At 35.4% G+C, this 19,999-nt stretch overlaps 1 protein-coding gene and 1 pseudogene across 1 annotated transcript in view; one reads left to right on the top strand and one right to left on the bottom strand.

The window, feature by feature from the left end:
- LOC144957135 (uncharacterized) overlaps positions 1-19,999 on the bottom strand; it is an 84,807-nt gene that overhangs the window by 42,454 nt on the left and 22,354 nt on the right. The window contains exons 7-16 of the mRNA XM_078888156.1: positions 19,661-19,828; positions 14,636-14,729; positions 11,326-11,471; positions 10,035-10,178; positions 7,230-7,284; positions 5,307-5,425; positions 4,438-4,552; positions 2,525-2,556; positions 893-971; positions 366-496 (exon numbers count right to left, since the gene is read on the bottom strand). Of these exons, the coding sequence (XP_078744282.1) occupies positions 366-496; positions 893-971; positions 2,525-2,556; positions 4,438-4,552; positions 5,307-5,425; positions 7,230-7,284; positions 10,035-10,178; positions 11,326-11,471; positions 14,636-14,729; positions 19,661-19,828 (1,083 nt within the window). The remainder of the gene's footprint in view (positions 1-365; positions 497-892; positions 972-2,524; positions 2,557-4,437; positions 4,553-5,306; positions 5,426-7,229; positions 7,285-10,034; positions 10,179-11,325; positions 11,472-14,635; positions 14,730-19,660; positions 19,829-19,999) is intronic.
- The window catches only part of LOC144957091 (uncharacterized), a 1,562-nt pseudogene continuing 1,512 nt past the window's right edge, over positions 19,950-19,999 (top strand).

The following is a 19,999-nucleotide window of genomic DNA, read 5'->3' as shown; positions in this document are numbered from 1 at the left end:
TTTTTGACAGAAGCAACTCTGTTACTGACCATTTTACACTTGATTATAGTGAGAGAATATGTTTCTCTTGGCTTGCGAAGCACTTTGAACACATTAAACAGAATGAAGTATGAATATTAATGTTTTTAAAATTCATTTGAATATCTAAAAATCTTGAACATATGTATTTTGCTTTCGAGAATTACAGCTTTTTCACTCATTCACAAAAATATATACAAAGGGCGTTTATTTTTGATAAAATTACAGATTAAACATCATGCGCGAATAACGACGGGATATGCCATCTGAATTTGGTGAATGCCTTTAAATAAACAAATACACAACACACACATACAATACAAACATATGCAAGACACACATATTACCATCTTTGACAGTAAGATAAGCAGCATCTACTTTCTCAAGATGCCCCCTAAATTTGGTTTGTGTCTTTCTTCCTTTAGCCGTAAAAGGAGGGATGGCAAACATGCAGGCCATGTTTCTCTTGACTTCCAACCTGGAATAGGCAAATGAGTAAACAATAGAGATAAAAGTAATCAAAACATCAACAATCAAATATTAATAATTTGTGAGGAAGAAGAAGAAGAAGAAAAAGAAGAAGAAGAAGAAGAAGAAGAAGAAGAAGAAGAAGAAGAAGAAGAAGAAGAAGAAGAAGAAGAAGAAGAAGAAGAAGAAGAAGAAGAAGAAGAAGAAAGAAGAAGAAGAAGAAGAAAAAGAAGAAGAAGAAGAAGAAGAAGAAGAAGAAGAAGAAGAAGAAGAAGAAGAAGAAGAAGAAGAAGAAGAAGAAGAAGAAGAAGAAGAAGAAGAAGAAGAAGAAGAAAACAACTACAGCATAATCAAAAAAACAACAACAACAACCACATTAGAGAGCTGGGAGTGAAATGTAACTGACCTGTCAAACAATGGGTAAGACACACCAGTAGACTCTATCATCTCTGTCTGGGTTGGAGTCATTTCACATAGCTCAAACTCTGCAAATTCATTTCAATCAAATTAAACTTTTCATGACAAGATCCGAAGTGTAGCCTTGGAATTCATTTCGATCCATTTTAACATTCCATTCCAAGATTTGAAATCAAATAATAATGGATAAAATGATTATCAAATATGAGTTTACACCTTGGGTGGAAAATAAATATCATATTTAGAAAAATTCCAACTTTATCTTTTACCTTCTCCTCCTCTCATCTTCATCTTCCTCCTCCTCCTCCTCCTCCTTCTTCTTCTTCTTCTTCTTCTTCTTCTTCTTCTTCTTCTTCTTCTTCTTCTTCTTCTTCTTCTTCTTCTTCTTCTACTACTACCTCTTCCTCCTCCTTCACTTCCTTGAATTGAAAGTCTGAGCAGCCAATTGAGGGCGAGCTCCTTCTTCATATTTTAATAATTCAAAGTGGATCTAAAATGAAACAAAAACATGCAACTCTACGAAAGGGACAAAATCCTCCTTCACACTTTAAGTGGATATTGATAGTTCAGAGAATCAATGGTATAAAGTGAAATAATGTCTAACTCTAAGTATGTAAGACAAACAGCTCCTGAAAACTAAAGAAAAGCTGCTTCAAAACTCTATTTATGCAACACACCGAGTCAATGGGGAATTATTAGTGAACTTTAACTATTAAAATTTCAATTTAAAGTCAAAATAATCATAAAATATGAAATTTCGGGGTTCTTTTAAATTATCATTATCATACTTTAAAAATTTAAAAAAAAAAACCCCAAAAAAACCGGGTCTAACTTTGAAGAAAATTTAATTAAAATATTCGGTTATACAAATTTATCACTTTGCCTCCTAGTTCAACTTTCAGTTTAAGTTCAATTTCCAGTATTGAGTAAAACCTAAGATAATCAAATTGTTTAAAAAATGAAAAACTATCTATGGGCACATTTGGATATCAAGGGGCTGCTTTCATCAACAATTCTGTCCTATGTTGAGTCCAACACTCAAATACTATTATACTATTACTAATACTGAATACTACTATAGAAGGAACGAAATTGACATCATTCAGCTCTCTGCCATTGTTTTTAGCAAGCCAATTTTATGAGTAATTCTCACTAAATTGTTTTAATCAGACTATAAACGTTTAAGGTTACACATAGTTTTGTGTGTTTTTTACGTCATATCCCGCTAGTGTATGTTGTGAGTTTTTAAAACTAAAGACATAGCATTAAAACAGAGCAATTGAATGTCAACATCATTTTTCAAGATTTGATGCTTTCAACCAGAGAACTATGTAAATGGTGCTGCTTGAAGCTCAAAGAAATAAATAACAATGTGAAATTGAATGTAAGCTTCAATTTAATATACAAAAACAGATAAAATAGACGTTTCCGGTTTCCCCTTTATCAACAAAACAGGATGAATGAAACACTAGAGACGAATGAGAACAACGCCACTACCACATTATCTCATTCGTCTGTAGTGTTTCATTCAGCCTGTTTTGTTGATAAAGGGGAAACCTGAAACGTCCATTTTATCTACATATTTCAAATCATCTTATGAAATAAAACAAACAAGACTTACTTTGATGATCAACCAAGAACCAGAAAGACGAGCTGAAAATGAAAAAAGAACATTGACAGTTTTAGACAACAGCAGATTTAGAAACAGGCATTAGATAAATGGGCGACCGAAGAGTTTCTGGAATGACAGAATTTATGAAGGAATTAAAGAAGCTGATATACAGAGAAGTGGTAAGACCTGGAATGATATAAAAAAGTTAGCTCAGGATAGAGAAGGATGGAAACTGTTTGTCTGTGGCCTATACCCTGACCCAGGGTGAAAAAGGCAATGATGATGATGATAGAGAAGGATGGAAACTGTTTGTCTGTGGCCTATACCCTGACCCAGGGTGAAAAAGGCCATGATGATGATGATAGAGAAGGATGGAAACTGTTTGTTTGTGGCCTATACCCTGACCCAGGGTGAAAAAGGCAATGATGATGATGATAGAGAAGGATGGAAACTGTTTGTTTGTGGCCTATACCCTGACCCAGGGTGAAAAAGGCAATGATGATGATGATAGAGAAGGATGGAAACTGTTTGTCTGTGGCCTATACCCTGACCCAGGGTGAAAAAGGCAATGATGATGATGATAGAGAAGGATGGAAACTGTTTGTCTGTGGTCTATACCCTGACCCAGGGTGAAAAAGGCAATGATGATGATGATATAGAAGGATGGAAACTGTTTGTCTGTGGTCTATAGCCTGACCCAGGGTGAAAAAGGCAATGATGATGATGATAGAGAAGGATGGAAATTGTTTGTCTGTGGTCTATACCCTGACCCAGGGTGAAAAAGGCAATGATGATGATAGAGAAGGATGGAAACTGTTTGTCTGTGGTCTATACCCTGACCCAGGGTGAAAAAGGCAATGATGATGATGATAGAGAAGGATGGAAATTGTTTGTCTGTGGCCTATACCCTGACCCAGGGTGAAAAAGGCAATGATGATGATGATAGAGAAGGATGGAAACTGTTTGTCTGTGGTCTATACCCTGACCCAGGGTGAAAAAGGCAATGATGATGATGATAGAGAAGGATGGAAATTGTTTGTCTGTGGTCTATACCCTGACCCAGGGTGAAAAAGGCAATGATGATGATAGAGAAGGATGGAAACTGTTTGTCTGTGGTCTATACCCTGACCCAGGGTGAAAAAGGCAATGATGATGATGATAGAGAAGGATGGAAATTGTTTGTCTGTGGTCTATACCCTGACCCAGGGTGAAAAAGGCAATGATGAAGATGATAGAGAAGGATGGAAATTGTTTGTCTGTGGTCTATACCCTGACCCAGGGTGAAAAAGGCAATGATGGTGATGATTAGATAAATAACAAACTTGCTCTGAGAAAACAAACATGAAATAGACATATAACCATAAAAACACTGAAACAGAATTCTCTTGACCTTTTCTCATGAAAGCTCAGATAATAGAGCATTCACAGACCTGCCAACCCTTCATATTCCCAAAAGTGGAATCAGAAAGTAAGAAAATAGGAATTAGAGACAAAAACTAAGGAATCTTATAACAATGGATAATTCTGCATTAAAATTACCATCAACTTTTCCAAAGACAGGCACAGATGGCAAAACTACATATCAAAGGTATTAGGTAATGGAATGGGCGAGGGGGAAAGGGAGTGAAAATAATTCTCCTACTTAGCTCCCTTTTGGCAACCATTTTAACAAACAAAAAAATTCATCTAAACCCCCCCCCCCCCCTCTCATTTTTTTCTTCTTACCATTATCATCATTTTTGAAAATCTGAATTTTACAAAAATGGCGGAATAGTGGAAAAAAAAAAAAGAGTGAAAATAGGAATGATTCCGTCAAAAGTGGAAGGGTTGGCAGGTATGAAATTCGTCTCACACACAAAGCTATTGGGAGGTATGACAATAACAAAGACAATGATATAAACGACAACGTTTCCCATACATACTTTGGCTCACAGACTGCAGTTGTAAGACTGTAATGTCTGTGTATGATAAAACTGTCATTTTTCTTCCTTCCATAACAGTCTGCTGTTAATTCAAAATTATTCTGTTCTCCAAAACCTGTATAAAACCCGACAAAAGAAAAAGTAAACCTAAAAATGAAAAAAAATAAAAACCTCAAAATACACAAACATTAAATTAAATTACATTTACCTACAGTTGTTCTGGAATATCTATAATTTTGCAAAATGAGCCGGAGAACCAAAAAAAAAACATAACAGTTTGACCTGCTTTCTTTCCAAATACTATGTTAAAAATTTTTAATCATATTCAACACCACTGTTTTTCACAAGACCAATATCAGATCCATATATTTTGATAGATGCAACTCGTTATAAACCATATTGAAATATTACTTATTTTTGACATGATTGAAAAAAAATAAAAAAAAAATTGAATTCCTAAAAAATTCCCGAAACCTTTCATTATTCAAATCATGTGGAAGAGGGGGGTGGTCGTCTGAAATAAGTAATTGGATAAGGAATTGACACTTACCCCTGAAGAACCTGAGTTAGAAACTCAGCTAAGGGAATTTCATTTTTGACTTGAGCAAGAAATACGGCCCTATCATTCACTTTTTGGATCTGCACAGTGGCTGACACCAGGCTAACTGGTATTTTTCTCAAATAGAAATTTTAAAAAAAAAATATCCCCCTGAGGATGAATAAAGGGAGTTTAATTTTCATTTATTCTATCTATTTCTTTCATATTGACTTTAAATTTCATTCCATCATCCGTTTCATCCACAAAAAGTCAGCAGGACATAAACCAGTCAATAAATCTGGTTGGCTGATGAGCAGAAAAGATTCCATACCACTGTAGAGAGTCATCCGGTCTACCAAGGGTGTTTGGTGTGGCTTGAAGTCTGCGTCTAAGGTTGAATACTTGACACAATGCTTGCGAGGAGTACGAACAATTATTGCGTTGCTTGATCTGCATGGACAAAGATAGAGTAAAAATGAAAGTGAAATTGAAAATCCTGTTTGGTGTCTTTGTTTTTGTACTAATGGAGGAGGATGGTGGGGAGGTGACATTAATAAAAAAAAAGTTTGAGAAAAATGAATTAAAGTCACTTAAAGGGATATAATGTATAAATTGCAAATCATACATTATATTATACACACTGCATCAATCTTGAGCTTGGAATGAACTAGACGAAGAAAATTGAGTTGAAAAAGCGAAATTATTAGAATTAACATATTTTAAATTTAACATTTAAGTTAAAGATATAACACCCGCTTTTTCTCCAATCAAATCGTTGACTCTAAACAATATTTTGTGACTGGAGCCTAAAATAGATACTACAATGAGATAATTGGTCACATATGTTCCGGAAAGAAGACTATGAAAAATATCTGAAGTTTTTTGAGGGGCTTTTTTACTACCGGAGATGCATGTTATATTTGTTCTTATTTGCTAGACTTAGGTAAACATGTCAGGCAGAAGTGGAGAGAAGGAGTGGCATAAGTGGATATTTTTTAGGAATTCTTGGACCTTAGGAAAGGCAACATTCTGCTCACGGTTGGCGGATTATTTATACATAAAATGACCAGACGAGTTCCAGAAAAATGCAAAAATAGTCTGTAAATAAATGCCAGGGCTCCACTTTTTTTTTCTGTTAAAAAGCACACTGAAGTGGAAATAAATCTTTTATTTTCCTTTCACACATCCATAGACGTTTCACCCTGTTTTGCCAGTTTAGGGGTGAAAACTAGTAAAGTGTGCATTTGTTAATCAAAGAGAACAACAAAGTGAATTATAATAAAATGCTAAAATGTCGAAACAAAATTTTTATACCAAGTGGGAGACTTAAAAAAAAACAAATTGAAAAACTTGATTCTTACCAAAGAAAGGAACCTACACCTTGTAAAGTAAAAAGTTAACAATGATAAGACGGACTCGATACTGCCAAAATCCATCATTTATCTTGCTTTAAAATGAAAATTATTTTTTTTAAAAATTAGAGTTGTGAAAATGCACAATATCCACTCAACAGGCTAAAAGCACTTTTCAAGGGGTCCCAAGTCAACAGCAATGCTTAACAGTCTGTAAGACGCTCTTACAATTTCTTTTCCCACTGGGGCAATATTGTTACAGGGAAGTTAACACATTCTGCCAACTATACCCTCTGTAAACAGGAGAAACACACATTCTAATGTTGTTGGGACTTGTCTTCTCTCAGGTGCTGGTCCACCCTCACACTGTTAGGGATTCAGAGGTCTCACCACGCCCCCTTTTTCAGCCATCTTGAAAACCCTGGAATAATTTGTTGCATTGTATATATGGTTTTGGTCGATGTTATTTTTTCCCCCTTGACCCAAGTAAATCATCTCTCTGTTATGTACTATTACATTTGTTTATTTTGGATATATGTGATGGTTTATTAACATTTGAGTATGTTCTTCTTAGTGGGATTCTGTGCTTATCTCTGGATGAGATTTTTAGATAGTCTCAAACCAAGTACACAAATAGTGTGCTCTTGGGATCTACATCTGTTCTCTATTTGAACCATTCCCCTTTGTCTTGCTTGTTCTCGGTGTGCTTTCAATTGTAAATCTAAGTCTGTAAGGCGCTCTTTCTTTTCCCACCGGAACAATATTGTTACAGGGAAGTTAACACATTCTGCCCACCCAACCTTGCCCTTCAGAAAGTGGGAATCAAACCAATAGGGCAAAAGACGAGTCGTACTTCAAGGCAAAAAAAAAACAAAAAAAAACAAACAACAGCACAACATTACCTTGGTTTCCAAATGTAAGCTGGGTAGTCAAGGGCAGCAATTGGCTGGATTGCATCTGGAAGAAAAATAAAAAATATGTGGGGGGAGGGGGATTAAATAAAAGCAACTTAACTCATACTACATTTTTTTTTACAAAATAAACTTTCCTCTAAAGCTTGAAAAGTAGTTTCCAAAATGAGTTTCCTTCAATTTTTCCAGTCCGAGAATGCGGGACTACTTTTCCTTAAATGTCTCTTTAATCCTATTACATAACTGTTATGAACTCAATTGACATCAAATCAAGAAAATTAATGAGTCAATTGATACATAAACTAAATTCAACATTTCATTTTAGCTTGTAGAAAATTAAAAAGCAAACAAAAAAAAAACAAAAAAAATATTGAGATAACCAGTTTTGGTAAATCACTCTTCCTTTTATTTATAAGCCTCTTATTTCTAATATTGAAGTTTCAGAGTCTGCTAAAAATATTTAAAAAAGGAAAAAAAAAGTATAACAACTAAATCCTTGAAGAAAAAACAAGGAAAAAATAAAGCACGGGCAGCCTACAATAAAAAAGTTAAAAAACTAATACTTTATGTAAAATTCAGATAAACAGGACAGGGGGGGGGGGGGGGGGGGGGAGGTTCTTTAGGGACCACATTCTCCTTTCTTTTACAAGTGTTACGTATGTCAGTCAAAAACAAATAAAATCCTGCAAAAATTATGAGACAATATGTATGTCCTGTCATCAAACTAAATAAACAAAACAAAAAGACTTACCCCTAAAATAGAAACTGATTACCAGACAAATTCTTCATTTTAACAACAAAAGACAAAACAAAATAATTTAAAAAAAAACCCAAAAAACTTTTTGTTTTCTTGCTGTCTGATTTAATAATTATTAGTTTGATTTAATGATTTTTTGATGAAAACTCATTTTCCATAAAAATTTATCTCTGACTAAAATTGTCAATATCTCCGTTTGAACCTTTTCATCATGCGACTGATTATCTCAAGGACTCTGTAACACATAATGTAAGCATAAATAAGATATGAGAACATGTAAAATAGATTCTACGCTTACATGCATAATTTTATGAAAAGTAGTAGTGAAAAAAGGGTGTCATACCTGCAAGAGACATCTAATATAGAAATGGTTAAAAATCAACTTAAGTTGGTCAATCACAAACTGGCTCCAATCAACCAAATTTGACTTCCCAAATATTACATTTCCACACTGGTAACCCAGTTTCTAATGGTTGGTGTAACGACTCAGGGTTAGACTATGTTAATTCAATTTAATTATTATTAATCATATGGAAAATTGACAACAAATACATATTACGACCAACCAGGACAGAGTTATTTCAGTAACTAACTTTATACACAATCAACGTCTTACGATGTTTCTAAGTAACAAAAAGTGCTTATACGTTCACGCAGTCAACATTCACACTCACATGCAAAACATAAGATGCGTATCGCTAGAAAGAACCCTAACATAATTAAACACAGCCGAACAATTCCAATATATTTCAATACATGTTACAGTTGGGTTGATGTGCTAATGTCTTTTTTGAGAAGAGAATTGGAGGAGGACAATCTGTAAATCAGGAAAATGGTTAACGCAAAAAAAAAATAAAAATAAAAAATGGTATGAATCCCTTTGAACGGAAGGGCAGGTCTGATACACGGGGGGGGGGGGGGGGGTCCTGATAGCTCTGATAGAGCACTCGTTTCACACGAAAAGGGACTGAGATTGATTCTGGGTGTAGTCGAGATATTGTCTGACCCCCCTGTCCACCCAGCAGTGATTGGGTATCTGGATCTGTTAGATCTTTTGATTATGTGTATAATTAGCGTTGTTCGTGTACTGTGTTAGGGCTTAATCTATGTTATGCGCCCAGAGCCCTCCTGAAGAAGAGATGTTTGGCGCACTATAAATCTATACCATTATAATTATTATTATTTATCTGGCAGAAAGTACTTTGCATCTTATCCAACGGGGTAGCAAGCAATTGCTATTGTCCGTTTCATGCTATAGAAATCGAGATAAACTCCAGCTCTAAAGGTCTAAAGGCTCTGAAGGACTACTTTTTTTTATTTTTTTACCTAGACATAACATCCCTTATCCATTGAAATCCTGTAGGCAAGACGGCGGCTTTTTGGGCATATAAATTTTTTTTTTTTAAAATTGAGCTTTATATAGCGTAATATCCACTAAATGTGCTCAAAGCGCTTTACAAGGGGTCCCTGGTCAACAGCAACGGGACATGCGACTGTTAGGCGATATTACAATATTTCAGACAAAGTCATCCCTGTTAACTGCCAGGTACTCATTCTACACCTGAGTACGGTGAGAGAATGAGAGTAAAGAGCCTTTTCCAAGGACTCAACTATGCGCTGAGCGCGAGGCTCGAACTCAGGACCTTCCGTTCCGAAAGCGAGTGTTATACCACTAGACCACATAGCTGCACTCAGAAGAGATGAAAATATACCAGCTAATAAAGCCATGAACACTTTTTTCACCCCATCTGGACACAAGAAATATCAAGGTAGACCACCCACGTCAATTCACACTGTCCTCAATAGAGACCTAAAACGTCTTCAAAATATCAAAGAATTAAAATCAAAGGAAGACCTTATGAAATTAGCATCCGCAGCAAAAAGGCCGTGAACTGTGGAAGGAAATGACACAGATGATTAGAGAGGCGGTTGAGGCGTCCCGATCGGATGATTAGGAAGCGAAAGAACTTAAGTAAGTAGTAAGTCATAATACCATTTTGTGATTATTGGTCAGATATGATTCATCAACCAGTCCATACCTGCATTATAGGTCTCAATGACGAATTCTACCAATCGTGATGAATGCCAGTCCTTGTGATCAGGGCCGACTGTGAACTCTATCCGAACATCTTGACCAGGAGGTGCTCGGATGACAGAAAAAGCTGAGTCTAATACTTTAGCACCTGGATGGAATAAAGAGGCTCATTAGCTGTGACTAAAAAAAAATAAAAAAAACGATTAAAAAGCAAAAGAAAAAATGATAATGAAACTAAGTTTATCATAGACATTTTTCTCTGTCTAGAATCAAACCGACTGCTTAGAGATAATTAAATTTTGGACCCTTTATTTCCTGTTCCTGATGATCAAACTTAAAAAATTTATTTTTAAATACTTGACATTTTATATAGTGCAATATCCATTAAACTTGCTCAAAGCGTTTTACAAGGGGTCCCCTGACTAAGTTATGTAGAACGAGACATGATGCCTGTTAGGCAATATTACAATGTTATTATAACGAACATGTTCATTCATTGACTTAGGAGTTTTGTTTCCCCTCCATAGCTTATGAGTCAGTTACCTGCCACATCTGTTATCCCTTAACAACAGTAGCCATGCGGTAGGTATTCTGATTAAAGTACATCTTTCTGACCAATGTGGTCGTGGGTTCAACCCCCTATTGCAGCGAAATTTGTCTTCTGGCACTTTTCTACTCAGTTCATTTTCTGTTTTATTATCAACATCAGTGCTCTCTTTTGTGTAATAGACTCCCTTTGGTTATAAATATCAGTGACTTGTATTTTTACCCCTACAAATAAATTTACATCACCGTGTTTATCATCATCATCATCATCTCTCTCCCTCTCCCTCTATCTCTAACTTATCTTACTTACTGACTTACTTATCCGAACCAGCGACCACCTGAGCTCTAGCCCTTCGGTCTTGTGCCATGACGTAGAAGTTAGATGTCTTTTGTAGTTGTTCCAGGTGACTATAAAGTGTGTTACTGATGCTTGGATTTGGTGGGAGGAATGTGCATCTCAGGTCTTCAAGAGGTTGACATTCAAGCAAGTGGTGTGTTACTGTTTCATTGGATCTCTTACTTATCAAAGAAAGACCTTCCATAATTTTGCCATTGGTGAAAGAGGTGATCGTAAAATATCAATCACCATTACTAAAATAATGGGATTTCAAACAGATGTAAATTTCACAAATTTAGTCGATCAGATTTTGTAAAGAATGTTATCGAGAACAATTAAAAGTGCAAAAAAAATAAAATAAAAAAATAAAATAAAATAACTATATGTCTATTTATCTTGGTGGAATGAATACCTATATAGACTTTGACATCAAAATGTTCCCTTTGATGAGGCCACACTCTGTCCCATGACAAACTGGTGAGCATTAATGATTTTGACGACTGCCCTGGAAATGTCATTCTACACGTGTTGTTGTTTAGTAGTCTATGTTCCTTTAACCTGTGAAAGAAGGAACAAAAGAAGAGCTTCAGTATAGTACAACATCCACTAAATGTGTTCAATAAGACATTTTTATGTTTTTTTGTTTGTTTTTAAGGGTTTTACGGTGCTTGCAACACATTAAGGTTATATCAGCGCCAGTAGAAAGGAAGAAAATGGGAGAGTACAAAGTTCTAGAATTACAATTAAAGCACAAAAGAAAAGGTAAGACAAAGGGGAATTGGTTAAAATACGGAACAGGTGTAGATTCCAAAAGCACACCATCAAAGTACTTAGTTTGAGATCACCTAAAAGTCTCATCCAGACACAAGCACAGGTCCCAACTAAGAGGAATACACTCAATGTTTACAAATCATATAATATAATATGTAAACTAAACATAATACAATGCATAACATAGAGATGATTTACAAGGAAAAAAATATCATCTCCCAAAACTATAACTATACCTACATTCGACTGTTTCCCTCCCAGCCAAGGACTCCGATCAAGATCAGGACAAAACCAAGCAATCCCACTCAAGTACAGAAAGCAATTGGAAAACAGATAAGAGGGGATAGAAGACACAGCAAGTACCTCCCTGCCCACTATGGGTGGTAGGAACCCCACCCAGAAGATATTTTTACAATATTATTTTTTTGACAGAGACAGAGCTGTTTCAAGCCAGGTAGACATTTTACACCCAAATATATTGTGAAAAGAGTGAGTTAAAAGCCTTTCCCAAGGACTCAACTTTGACAGCTCAACTCACAGCAAGACTCAAAAAGGAACTTAAGGTAAGAAGTTGAGTGTCCTTCCCCAAGACCTTGAAGCTCAACTCACAGCAAGACTCAAAAAGGAACTTAAGGTAAGAAGTTGAGTGTCCTTCCTCAAGACCTTGAAGCTCAACTCACAGCAAGACTCAAAAAGGAACTTAAGATAAGAAGTTGAGTGTCCTTCCTCAAGACCTTGAAGCTCAACTCACAGCAAGACTCAAAAAGGAACTTAAGATAAGAAGTTGAGGGTCCTTCCTCAAGACCTTGAATCTCAACTCACAGCAAGTCTCAAAAAGGAACTTAAGGTAAGAAGTTGAGTGTCCTTCCCCAAGACCTTGAAGCTCAACTCACAGCAAGACTCAAAAAGGAACTTAAGATAAGAAGTTGAGTGTCCTTCCTCAAGACCTTGAAGCTCAACTCACAGCAAGTCTCAAAAAGGAACTTAAGGTAAGAAGTTGAGTGTCCTTCCTCAAGACCTTGAATCTCAACTCACAGCAAGTCTCAAAAAGGAACTTAAGGTAAGAAGTTGAGTGTCATTCCTCAAGACCTTGAATCTCAACTCACAGCAAGTCTCAAAAAGGAACTTAAGGTAAGAAGTTGAGTGTCCTTCCTCAAGACCTTGAATCTCAACTCACAGCAAGTCTCAAAAAGGAACTTAAGGTAAGAAGTTGAGTGTCCTTCCTCAAGACCTTGAATCTCAACTCACAGCAAGTCTCAAAAAGGAACTTAAGGTAAGAAGTTGAGTGTCATTCCTCAAGACCTTGAAGCAGTGTAAGACGGATGAGTTTCAAAAATTAAAGAAATGAAAAAAATTGAGCATTTTTATATAGCAATTAGACTACTTTACCATTCTAAGTATACTCTATAATGTTTTACTTATATACCTAATTATTCCCCCCAGAAGCCACAGAGAAGCGAATTTCCGTTTCTTACAATACTATAACAATGTACACCTCTTACTTCCCAGCTACCCAAAGAAACATGATAATTTCGGTAAAAAGCTGCCTCTCTAACCTCCCAGCTGCTAAACAGAACTGGATTATCTCTCTAAAAAGGCTCACCTCTTACCTCCAGGCTACTCACAGGAACTGGATTAACTTTATAAAAAGTTATACCTCTAACCTCCCAGCTACCCCTAACTCCTCTATCATCTCAGCTACCCGAAGCAACTAAATTATTGAGCTTTTGAGCTTTTATATAGCGCAATATCCACTAAACGTGCTTGACATGCTTTACAAAGAATCCCTGAACAACAGCAACACGTAACATGTAGAATGAGACATGAGGCCTGTTAGGCATTATTTCCATTTTTTTTCCAAAAGAGACAAAGCTGTTAACGGCCAGGTACTTGTTTTACACCTGAGTATGGTGAGAGAATGTGAGTAAAGAGCCTTTTCCAAGGATTCAGCTATGCGCTAAGTGAGGCTCGAACCCAGGACCTTCCGATCCGAAAGCGAGTGTCATACAACAAGACGACATAGCCGCACAATAAAAAGTTACACCGCCAGCCTTCCAGCTACCCACAGACACAGGATATTCTTGACAAAAAGTTACACTTCAACTGCCAAAGGAATCTGGATTATTATTATAAAAAGTTGCCCCTCCAGCCTTCCAGCTGCTCAAGGGAAACAGATTATCACTATAGAAATCACGTGTCTAACCTCCCAGCTGCCTAAAGGAACAGGATTATCTTTATAAAAAGGGAAAAAAAAAGAAAAAAAAAAAAAGCTTTTATATAGCGCAACATCCACTAAACGTGCTCAAAGCGCTTTACAATGGGGTCCCTGACCAACAGCAACATTCAACATGTCAGACAGGACAAGACGCCTGTTAGACGATAATACATTTTTTTTCGGACAGAGACAACGCTGTTAACGGGCAGGTACTCAATTTACACCTGAGTACGGTGAGAGAATGTGAGTAAAGAGCCTTTTCCAAGGACTCAACTATGCGCAGAGCGAGGCTCGAACCCAGGATCTTCCGATCCGAAAGCTAGTGTCATACCAAAAGACCACATAGCAACACAAAAGTAACCCCTCTAAAATCCCAGGAACAATAACAGACCTGCCACAGGAAACAAACAAAAAATCTGAATTTCAAGAAAAAAAAAAAAATTAGTATTGTACTAAATTGCATAATTTCCAATCTTTATCTGAATGATCAATTTAAAAAATGCTTTAGACTCGAAGCTCATTTTACTCATATTATATCAATCTGTTTAAATTTAGTATTAATAGTGTAATTCATTTTCCTTTAAAATTTGGATTTAAAACTCTGAATCTGGTGGAGAAAAAAAATCAAAACTTTGTCGGATTTGGCTTTTAATAAAATAAAAAAAAATCTTTATTTATATGGATTTAATCTGTAAAAGTGGCAGGTCCTTTAAAATCAAGTAAAGCAGAACCTTACAGACTTCTGTAAAAGAATAGGCTAAATTTCACATAAGTTGCTTCTGTGACAGTTATTGTCTCGTCGTTACTTCCATTGCAAAAAATGGTAGGACCTGCAGAGAGAGAGAGAGAAAGAGAGAGAGATATTTAAAAAACCAATAAGTGTATAGAAAGAAAAAAGATAAAAAGAACTGAAAAAAAAAAAAATTCTAAGAAACTAGATATCGTTAAGAAATTTTTCAAAGAAACTTGTTTATCATTTAGAACAATAAAAATTGTGTTTTGTCTGTCTTTTGAGGCGGGCAAGAGTCGGGATGTTATTTATTCATTGAGTAGTTTCAACGTTTATGAACCAGCTTCAAAATAGTGCTAAAAATCTGATTACAAAACAAAAGAGATATGAACATTCATTGCTCACTCTGTTTGAATTCAATTGGTTACCAGTAAGAAGACAGGGAATTATATGATGGGAGATGTATATATGACGAATAATACTTGTTTGCACTGCTGTTGGCATGGCTTTCAATCTTGTAATATATATATTATGCATTGTTACAATAATATAATTATAATCATGGTTATCTTCTATATGCGTGTGTGTGTGTGTGTGTGTGTATGTGCTTTGCATGTCACAATTTAAGATATATGTTTGTACACCACATATACATGAGTACATTTAAGTTGAAATACTATCTTTACCATGTGTATCATTATTGTAATCTTTAATCAATAATTTATGGCTTTATTATATTAGGCATTAGGTTTATCCTTTAGCCTTACTCAGTTAGTTTTAGAGATGTTAAACTTTTTTTTTTTATGATTGTAGAGTTATTGAGAATTTTATTCCATTGATTCTTCTAAGGGCACTCATTTACCGTTCATGTATATGGTATATCAAGCTTAAATAAGCGATTGATGAATATATTAAATAAATCAACCCTTTTATTCTTTGTCTTTTTTAAATGATTGGTACGAAAGGATTATTGTGTATAATGAATTTTAAAATCTCTATTCTCCGTTTAGAATACCATGGTTGTCATCTGAGCCTACCAAGCTCCAAAACAATAATAAATCAAATTACATATTCTATGGAGCGTCGTCTCAGAAAATATGGACAATCTTCCCTAGGCTATTTGTAGAGAATAAAACATAGACGATTTTAAATCAAAATTAAAATAATACTAGGAACTACAAACCCAGTGAAAATTTGCTGACAGCGGTGAAAATGATCAAACTTCAACAAAAAATCTTAACTCACTCAACCCTAACACCGACTATATCCACAGTATACCAGGGTCACTTTTACCCCATGCCTATTAATTTACATTTTTCTGAGACAAATTATAGGCATAGTTTCAAAGCTAATGTTCCTAATTTTTACATGTTAATGATAGTTGAATAAAAATTTATACGCACATGCTCATTTTTAATACATTTTTTTTTCCAATTGTGAAAAATAGCAAAAATCTCTAGGACTGAGTGAGTTAAAAAGGAACTCAGTGTCACATAACGATGACTCACTTTTATTCTATTAAAGTTTTATTTTAGTAAGAACAGAGTTCATCTCACTCCAGGTCTATTTCGGTAGGCTTAGAAAAATTTTAACTTCTAATATTAGATTATCATTCCTTTAATAACCTTCTCTTTGAATTTAAAATTAGTGAATACTTTTCGTTCTACCTTCTGTCAAGTAGCCACTTATTATAAAAGCTGATTGATTTAATCTTCCTCACTCACTCTCTCAATAACCCATGCCTTGACGGCTAGACCACTCCACTCCTCATATCACTTATATTTTAAAGATTTATATCTTGCTATCGGGACTTGGTGGACAACTCCATAAAGATTTATATCTTATTATTGGGACTTGGTGGAAAACTCCATTATTTGATTCCACTATCAAGACACCAGAGTTTCATTGTTCATCTTTGCCAGCCACTGGATTGTCGAGTCCAGATTTCGCTGAACATGAACTCTGTCTGGAAGTAGTACCTCTCAAGTCCATGCAACTTTATCCTAAATAAACACAATATTACAGAAGTTACATAATATTGTCATGTTACCATTTGTAAATGTGATCACTAAGAATCTCATGGACAGAGAAGAAAACTAATGTAGAATTATTAGAGCAAGCTGAAACTAAAAGGTTAATTCGTACAATAAGAAAAAGACAAATGCAATTTTTAGGGCACCTAAATCGACATAAATGTATTGAACATCTTGCTCTCACAGGAAAGATAAAAGGTAAAAAGACTAAAGGTAGACCAAGAAAAACATATTTTAATAGTTTGAACAGCTGGGTGACAAAGAAAGAGAAGAGTAATATTAGTTTTCTGAAGTTATCTGATCAGATAGATGATCACCGATGTCTGGCACAGACTTGGTACTTGAAGAAGCTCTTGAGACTCAGAAGATCATAACACTCAGGACACATTTTCATAAAACTTAAATCAAACCAAAGATCATTTTTAGTCTTTAATTTGAATGTGGTTGTTTATTTTGTTTGATGAGACAGTGAGTGAAGTTGTTTTGTTTGTTTTGTTTTTAAGGGTTTTACGGCGCTTGCAACACATTAAGGTCATATCAGCGCCAGTAAAAAGGAAGAAAATGGGATAGTAAAAAGTTCTAGAATTACAATAAAGCATCCAAGAAAAGGGAAGACAAAGGGGAATTGGTTCAAATAAGAAACAGGTGTAGATTCCAAAAGCACTCTATCAAAGTACTTAGTTAGATCACTAAAAGTCTCATCCAGACACAAGCACAGGTCCCCGCTAAGAGGAACACACTCAAATGTTTTACAAATCATATATAATATAAAGAAAGCATAATACAGTGCATAACAGAGAGATGATTTTATCATCTCCCAAAGCAATAACAATACATTAGACTGTTTCCCTATTAGCCAGGGGATCCGGCCAGGACCAGGACAAAACCAAGTAATCTCATTCCAAGACAAATACGGAAAGCATGTTGGAAAACAGATATAAGGGGATAGAAGACACAGTATGTACCCCCCCCCCCCCCTGATCACTATGGGAGGTCAGGAAAGTGAGTGAAGTAACGGGGTCAGAAGTGAAAATGCATTGACAATTTATGGACTCTTTAAAAACGGATAACTTGAAGACTGTCGACGGTAATGAGCTATAAATAGTCTTATTTTAAAGTGCTGAAGCAAACCCTTTGAACGATATTGGATGTTTGAACATACAAAATCTGAAAACACCTAAAATCGAATTAATATTTCTTTTTTTTTTTTTTAAACAGTGACTGAAATATGCTTTGAATAAAGAATCAGACTAAACCATTAAAAAAATGCAAACTTTTTTCCTTATTAAATAGCAAAATTTGATAGGGTACCAAAACAAAGGCTTCTAGCTTTTGCTCAAAAAAGAATCCTTGTTTTCTAAAATGTTTTCTTTTATTTCCTCTCAAGTCAGTAAGGGACATGTCTAGCTGTGGTTGCAAGTTTGTAACTTTTAAAATCTTTTGCTCTCAGCCATCATTTTTTGTTTTTTTTTTTGGATAAAAATAACTCAAAACTTACTACCTCAAAGGTCTTAAAAAACCTGAGAGGAAACTCTATAACTTTGTGCAGCGATCTATCAATTTTCATCACTCTTCCTTTGCAATGTATTGCAGTCATCGGAAAAAAAAATGTCTGTATTTACAATCAATTCATGACCACTTGTGGCCCTTTTTTTGCAAACTCTTAAGGAATCATATCATTTAACAGATTTATTATCTGATTTTGCAGATCTTGGTATCATTTTAATCTGAACATATAAATCTGTATAGAGGATATAACTGTTAGCAGATTGCGTTTTGGTCTAAAATTGAGTATGAGAGAGCCTGATAACACATTTTTACAACAGATTTTGAAGTCTCTATTAATGATTGGTTGATTAGCGATGTCTGGAAAGTATGACAAACTTGATAGCACTCACATATACATATACACTAAAAATATACACAAATGTACTCAATCAGACAAGCTCCCATGGAAGCTTTGTCTGATTGAGTACATTTGTGTATATTTTTAGTGTATATGTATATGTGAGTGCTATCAAGTTTGTCATACTTTTTACTGTGAAGCACATATCCTTTTTTTAAAAATTGTTTTTAAGGGTTTTACGGCACGCAACTCATTTAGGTCATATCAGCGCCAGTAAAAAGGAAGAAAATGGGATAGTAAAAAGTTCTAGAATTACAATTAAAGGCTCCAAGAATAAGGCAGACAAAGGGGAATTGGTTCAAATCAGGAACAAATGTAGATTTCAAGAGCACATTATCAGTGTACTTAGTTTGAGATCACTAAATGTCTCATCCAGACATAAGCACAGGTCCCCGCCAAGAGGGACAAACTCAATTGTTCACAAATCATACATATGTAAAAGGAAAAATAATATAGTACATAAAAGAGAGATGATTTACAAGGAAAAAAAATATCATCTCCCAAAACTATACATTTGACTGTTTCCCTCACAGCCAGGGTATCTGGCCAGGGTCAGGACAAAACCAAGTAATCTCATTCCAAGACAAAGACAGATAGCATGTTGGAAAACAGATATAGGGGGATAGAAGACACAGTATGTACCTCCCTGCCCACTATGGCAGGTCAGCAACCCAACCCAGGTGAAGCACATAGAGCAAGACCTAGTGATGGTTCATCATCCATTGTGGCTTGTGCTCTTGAACACGTTGCCGGTCAGCGGTCTCCACGAATCACGATCCTCTGCGGTGTGCATGAAATCTGTGTTGCTTTTTAAGTCACATTTGGTCATTCTTAGGTTATTTAGATACATCATTCTTTGTCTTTCTCTAGCTCTCTTTCCTTCGATCATCCCAGATGTTACCAACTTTTCTATTCCGTCCCTTCTCCACACATGTCCCAGAAATCGTAACTGCCTCTTTCTGATGTTAGTGATGGTTAGGCGCTATATAAAAGCTATGTATATTATTATCGTCACATTCACTGTCTTCTTTACATCTAAACCAACTCACTTCGGCAAACTCAGAGTTTAAAACAAAGAACAATTCTCTTTACCTATCTTGACGGTGCGATACTCCACTTCATAGCCATAACTATCAGGGAATCTCACACCAGCATCCTTATCCACTTCATTAGTGGATCTTAAAAGCATCACAGAAACTCTTGACCTGTACTTTCCTCCTTTTACTACTGTTGTCACCATGGGTTGATGACAAAGAATCCCTGCAAAAGAAACAAGTTGACTTCAACGATGATGATGATGATAATAAAAACATCATCCCCAGCATCACCTACACTAAGAGGTTTCTTGATTTAAATTTACATTAAAGTTAGAGTAAAAAGAATGACTACAGGTCCAAAGACCTCAGTTGACAAAGCTGATTTTGTTTTTAA

The sequence above is a fragment of the Berghia stephanieae genome, chromosome 11 (assembly GCF_034508935.2).
Source record: "Berghia stephanieae isolate SIO BIC M18660-M18661 chromosome 11, UCSD_Bste_1.3, whole genome shotgun sequence".
Classification (NCBI taxonomy): Eukaryota; Metazoa; Mollusca; class Gastropoda; order Nudibranchia; family Aeolidiidae; genus Berghia; species Berghia stephanieae.
This window is presented reverse-complemented; position numbering and strand designations above follow the sequence as displayed.